The 6,756-nt window shown below is 37.2% G+C and overlaps 1 protein-coding gene across 4 annotated transcripts; it reads left to right on the forward strand.

The window, feature by feature from the left end:
* The first annotated feature begins 3,858 nt into the window (after positions 1-3,858).
* On the forward strand, positions 3,859-6,484 carry LOC114572580 (uncharacterized). Of its 4 annotated transcripts, none has more exons than XM_028604265.1 (5): positions 3,859-4,001; positions 4,528-4,619; positions 4,713-4,908; positions 5,206-5,284; positions 5,397-6,484. In XM_028604265.1, exons 1-5 carry the CDS (start codon positions 3,968-3,970, stop codon positions 5,716-5,718), a joined length of 723 nt encoding a protein of 240 aa, XP_028460066.1. In that variant the 5' UTR covers positions 3,859-3,967; the 3' UTR covers positions 5,719-6,484. The 4 variants fall into 4 exon arrangements, with proteins under 4 accessions (XP_028460066.1, XP_028460067.1, XP_028460068.1 ...); XM_028604266.1 differs by having other exon boundaries at positions 4,540-4,619; XM_028604267.1 differs by lacking the exon at positions 4,528-4,619.
* The last annotated feature ends 272 nt before the right edge of the window (positions 6,485-6,756 follow it).

Raw genomic sequence — 6,756 nt, forward strand, 5'->3', positions numbered from 1 at the left:
AGGAGTTATGATTTTATTTAACAGATTTCCTGGAAAAATTATTGATCATAAAAGTGACTCTACCGGTTATTGGTTAATGGTCGTGACAGAAATGAATGGTATAAATTACATCTTATTATGTGTGTATGGTCATAACAAAAGAGCACAATGCAAAAATCTCTTCTCATCCTTAAGTAAGTACTTAGAGGAATGGAAAATGCTTTTTACAACAGATAGAGTCATAATTGGCGGAGATTTCAACCTAGCCCCTGATCTTTGGTTAGACCGCTTACCGTCAAAGAGACTTTGCCACACACTTGATGAAACAATACTTGAATTGATCACGAAAGCCAATCTAATAGATTATTGGAGAATGAAAAACCCAACCAGAAAACAATTTACCTGGTTCAACTCATCTAATAATGGCCAGTGCTCAAGATTGGATTATTGGTTATTATCAGACAATCTCATTAATGAGGTTAATAGATGTGATATTTCAGCATCACCCCTGACTGATCATTGTGTAATATCCTTGACACTTTCTCCGGGTGGTAAAGAAAATAACATAAATTCTATATGGAAATTTAACAATACCATTTTGGAAGATACTGAGTTTTGTGATGTAGTCAAACAATTGGTTAAAGAAGTAGGTGATTTGGAAATGTCTTTTATGAGTAAATGGGAATGGTTTAAATTCAAAGTTAAACAGATAGCTATCAGAACTAGTAAGCAATCATCAACACTTAAAAGGATAAAACAAAGGGATATCATTAGTCGCATCAATACTCTATGCTGTAAAAATGATTTGACGCAGCAAGAACAGACTGAATTAAACAATTTACAGTCCCATCTTGATAATATATATCTGGAAAAGGCCAAGGGAGCATTTATTCGTTCAAGGGCTCGTTGGATTGAAGAAGGGAGAAAAACTCTTCCTATTTTTTTAGTCTAGAAAAACAAAGACAGACAAAGAAAAATATTCAGAAGTTAAATATCAATGATGTTATTGTTGAAAATCAACAAGAAGTAAACGAAAACATTAAAGATTTTTATAGTAATTTGTATAAATCCCATTTTTCTAAAGAAGATTGTTATTTTTTTCTTAAGTAAGATTCAGGGGTCTAAAAAGACAATAGAAGATAACTTTAAACATCTTATGGAAGGTAAGCTAAGAATTGAGGAGTTGGACTTGGCAGTTCAACAGATGTCCAAGGGGAAATCACCTGGAATAGATGGGCTAACCGTGGAGTTTTTCTCCTTCTTCTGGAATGATATCAGGGAAATGCTCTATAATGCCTATTTAGATTGTATTTCAAAAGGTAATCTTTCTCCCACTATGAAACATGGTCTCATCACTCTAATTCCGAAACCTAACAAAGATAATCTTTTATTGGATAATTGGAGACCAATTACCTTGTTATGTAACGATTATAAATTGCTGGCACTTGTTTATGCCAATCGTCTGAATGAGGGATTGCCACATATTATTGACGAATGTCAATCAGCTTTCATGAAGGGTAGGAACATACATAATCATACCAGACTGCTACTAGACATGCTTGATTATCGAGACTTCATTTACACTGATGCTTTTATCTTATTTCTTGATTTTTATAAGGCATTTGATACTGTTGAACATACCTTTTTATTTGAAATCCTAGATTTTTTAGGTTTTGGGAGCAACTTTTGTAAAATAATTAAGATGTTTTATACTGATATATATAGTTCTGTGTCTCTTAATCCTGGTATAACTCCTAGGTTTGAAGTGCTCCGCGGTATTAGGCAGGGATGCCTGATTTCTCCCAAACTGTTTATTCTAGCCACCCAATCTCTTATAATGTTCATTAATCACAACCCCAACTTGCATGGGATCTCAATATTTGACAAGGTATTTAAAATTAGTCAGTTTGCAGACGACACAGCAATCCTTTTAAGAGATAAGTTCATGGTTGATGTTGCCCTTGATTCAGTATCAATTTTCTCTAAAGCTTCAGGTTTAACCCTCAATATTAAAAAATGTGAGCTACTTCCCATTCACTCATCAACTGATTCTATCATCTCATCTATTGAGGTTAAAGCTGAAGTGAAATATCTAGGAATAGTTCTATCCAAAAATACTATTAGAAGAGAAGATGTTAATTTTTCTAACCGTTTAACAGATATGAAGAAATCGTTGAGTCGCTGGCTTACTAGAGATCTCACTATCTTTGGTAGAGTCACTCTGTCTAAATCAGAAGGTATTTCCAAAGTAATTTATCCCTGTCACTCCCTATATGTTTCTTCCGGTAATGTTAAGAAAGCCAATTCAATCGTTTTCCAATTCCTGTGGAAAAACAAAACCCATTATATAAAGAAATCACAGCTGGTTAAAGAGTATGATATGGGTGGTATTAAAGCATTGGACTTTGAATCAATGTTTGGGACCTTTAAGATTAACTGGTTGAAAACATATCTATCACAACCAGATTCTATGTGGTTTCACATACCCAGACATCTATTTAGGAAAGTAGGAGGGCTTGATTTTCTTCTGCAATGTGATTTTGAGGTGACCAAAATTCCTGTTAAGTTGTCAAACTTCCACAAGCAAGTTCTCCAATATTGGAAAATGATATTTACCCATAACTTTTCTCCACATGGATCTACCTTATGGAATAATAGGGTCATTATAATCAATAGGAAATCATTGTTTTGGTATGATTGGTACGAAAAGGGCATTGTATTTGTGAATGATATTATAGATGACAATGGTAACTTTTTGGAATATAAAGCTTTTTTAGATAAATATAATCTAAACTGTACATATAGAGAATACAATAAGATCTGTAAAGCAATACCTGTACCATTATTACAGTTAATTCAAAACACATTGCTATATGCAAGATCAAGACCCTTACCGACTTTTACCAAATTTAGTCATTAATGATTGTACTTTATTTGACAATAAATGTAATAATAAATGTATTAGTGATGCTTTGAAATCTAAATTAGTTTTTGGATATAACAGAGGATTGTGTGTACAGGTTCCGAACATGGACGCTTTGTCCATAGATAAAGCACATTTTAAATTCATTAAATGGCCTATTTCCCCTAAAGTCAAAGAGACTCACCTCAAAATAATCTACAAGATATATCCGTCGCTGACTTTCTTAAGAGAAGATTCAAATTTGATGTTGACCCTTGCTTTTTTTGTGAGGTGGCTGATGAAACTCTGGACCACATGTTCTTTTTTTGCCCCGTGTCCAACTGCTTTTGGTCTGAGATACATAATTGGCTGTCCCTTAAGATGGATAATATCCGTACTCTGACCTTACCACACATCCTCTTTTATATGGATAATATAGATTCATCAATATCAGACTTAGTCAACATGATTATTTTAATGGGTAAATATCATATTCATTGCAGTAAGTGGAGATCTTCTAAGCCTTCCTTTGTTTGGTTTATAAATGACTTTAAATTGTTTTTTTCCTCATTGAAAAAGATCAAATCTACTAAGATTGCAAGGGAAATATGTAGTGACATATCTAGGAAACTACTGTTTTGATTAGTCTCCTTGTGTACCGCTCTAAATGTTAATTTTACTTTCTTTAGCCTTTTTTGCTTTTGACTTGTATTTTTCAGGCAGCTCCCCCTCTTTGTTTTGTTCTTTGTTGTTTCTTTTCTCAGGTAATTTTTCTTGTACATTGACAACATTTGTATTGTATGTAAGCATGTATATCTTTCCCCAACGAGAGTTTTGTATGTTGGTGCTTTTTGTCAAGAAAAAAAAAAAAAAAAAAAAAAAAAAAAATGTTGCCGACATCCGGTTTCCTTCCGGTAAGCCGTCCCACTTCCGCTCGCCTCATTCCTGAGTCATTCTGGCCTGAAGATGGCGTTGTTTTATACAAGAAGCCTGCAAGATCTACCTGAATTTACCATCAGTGATTTGCACAGGATTACTAACACCTTTGCATCTGCTCCCAGGAGTAAGAGAGAGAAGGGGTTCAAAATGTACATTTCCCAGTTCATTGACAACTATGAAGGTACGTGTTTTTTTTTTAATGTGTCGTATCTTCAGTGACAGCTGAGTTAGCTAGCTAGCTAGCTGACTAAAACTATGTCGGGTTAGCAGTAGCTTGATTGTTACTAACTAACCAAATCATCTATGGGAATTACAGGTTTTCCTCTAGGGTTGGCCATATTTCACATGATTCATGAGTAGATAGTTTTATTTTAGACTTTCGTTTACATTTAGCTCACCTCTTTTTAGTCCGATTGAAAGTCAATCCGTTCACAAGATCCTAACGTAACTAATTTCCTGCTTGATTGGAATAGCGTATAAAATAGATGTGTACATAACACACACGACTTCTATCAATCGATTAACGAAATGGATGTTTGATCGGACCCCATCATAATTGGGTTAAAAGTGAAAAGGTGTCATGTAAACGGGGCTATTCTGTTAAAAATTAATATATAACTTTTGAGTGATTGTACCATGTAATTATTCCTAAACGATCGTGATGTGTCACTTAAATGATAATCAATGTGATGTTATCCCTAACTCAGTGTCAAACAAAGTGTCAGGCACAGGGAGAGTCAGTGTGCGAGATATGTGCCACAGGTCCCTGAGGAAAAAGGAGAGACCTCACAACTTGAGAGTAGGATATAGTTCACATCACATTATACTACACTTGCTTAGATTAAGGTTAGTTATGCGTGAGTAGTAACTTTTTCTGCTGTTTTCTTCCTAGATTGTCCTCGAAGACTCCTCCCCAGTGCAGCTGTATGAGACGGTGTGCTCGTGTGCTGCTGGCAAGGCACTTTGCAACCATACCGTGGCTCTCCTTTTTCAGACAGCGACCTACTCTCAGCTCCGCCTCCTTGCTGTACCCCCAGTCCTTAGCTGCACCGAGACAGAGCAACGCTGGCACAAGCCAAAGACTATGGTAATTTTCAGAGCATTATTACCAGTAGCCACATGTGCTGGGTGTAGTTTTAGTCAAGACAAAGTAACTCATTTTGAGAATTAAACATATTTCCTCAACTAGGATTTCTTAGGACTTTTAGTATGTTGTTCTGGACACCTCATAGCAATTATCTAAGCTGCAAAAAATTATTTTACAATTTGTCTGTCGTAAAACGCTACTTTGCCTGGACTATTTGTCTGTGCATAAAAGATAACATTTTCCACACGTTACATTTAACCACCTCTGAGATGCCATTTCTTTTTACTTTTATCATTGATTGTAAAACCAGGCCGGGTCAGTGATATGGTTGTGATGTCTGCCAAGCCCAAACAAAGGACAGTTGCCAGTGGTGTTGGGTAGGTTATGTCTTAAGTAAAAAAAATAATCATGAAAATGTGGTTATCTGTCACACAGATATGTATAGGTACATGTTTACTAATTTGAATTGTGATATAAAATTCCACATAGGAGCCCTCTCTACAAGGCGATGCGGGGGGATATGCCTGATGTTTTGAAAGTGACCGAAGCATATAAAGGCTTTTCACCTGACATAGCACCCCTTATTACCACCATGTCCATCAGTGCCAATGTCCCGCTGGTCGAGTCAGCTTTGGGAAAAGTTCAGGAGGGCAGTCTGATCTCTTACCAGTGCCAGCAAGCCGCATCATTTCACTCCACACTGGAGCTCCTACACCACCACCACTGCCTTTGGATGGCTACAGATTGGAGCCCACTTGTTGCCAGTTTGTATGCAGTCTCCACCAGCAACTGCATCTGCAATCTATACTGACCAACTTGGATATGGCAAGGGCAATAGAAGTGGCAACAAGGGACCAGAGTATGTCTGTGGAGTGGCATCGGGTCAGAAAGATGAGATTAACATCTTCTCACTTTAGGGAGGTTTGTCATGTTCGTGGTCAGACATCAGCAGGACATCTTGCTGAAAGACTGCTCAGGGGTGTGGCCCAAACATCGGTCATGAAAAGAGGTCTGGTATTGGAGCCACAGGCCATTCAAGAATACTGTAAAGTGAAGAACAACAGCTACTGGCCTTGTGGCTTCGTCATATACCCTGATGCCCCTTGGTTAGGGTCTTCTCCCGATGGTGTTGTTTTTGACCCCACAGACAACCCACCCTTTGGCCTGTTGGAGGTAAAATGCCCCAATGTCAAGAGTTACGTTGACTGCAAATACCTGAAGCTCCACAATGACTCCATGAAGCTAAAAAAGCAACACAGCTACTACTGGCAGGTCCAAGGGCAACTCCTACTGACAGGTATGGACTGGTGTGACTTTGTTGTTTTTGCAGAGGAGGACATGGTCATTCAAAGGATCTACAAGGACCCAGAGGTGGCTGCAGTCATCAGGGAGAAGGGGGATTTTTTTTTCTACTTTTACTTATCATGTCCCATGAAAACTTGAATCACCCCATTCTCCCTAGATATGTGTTTGTGTAAAATGTAATCTCATAGTTCTCATTACAATGTACACATGCACATGTAAATAGTTTCATGTTTATGTACTGTATATATTTGTCATTACAAACATATACAAGGTGTCATTTGTTTATGTAGGCTACTGTATATAGTATACTAGTATATAACATAGGCACAGGCTAATTATTGATCACTAACACGCTAGTTAACATTAGTAATTAAACCTAAACAGCTAATGTAAGTCGAAACTGCCTGCTTCTCCTGTACTATACGGTAATTTGCTAGGTGCACAACAATGGAATTAGAATTTCCAGGTTATCTGCGGTGAGCTAGACCACTTCCGGTCACTGCTTCCGTTGATAGCGCCCTCTAGCTTGACGGACTGTGGTCCA

Source organism: Perca flavescens, chromosome 17 (assembly GCF_004354835.1).
Source record: "Perca flavescens isolate YP-PL-M2 chromosome 17, PFLA_1.0, whole genome shotgun sequence".
Classification (NCBI taxonomy): Eukaryota; Metazoa; Chordata; class Actinopteri; order Perciformes; family Percidae; genus Perca; species Perca flavescens.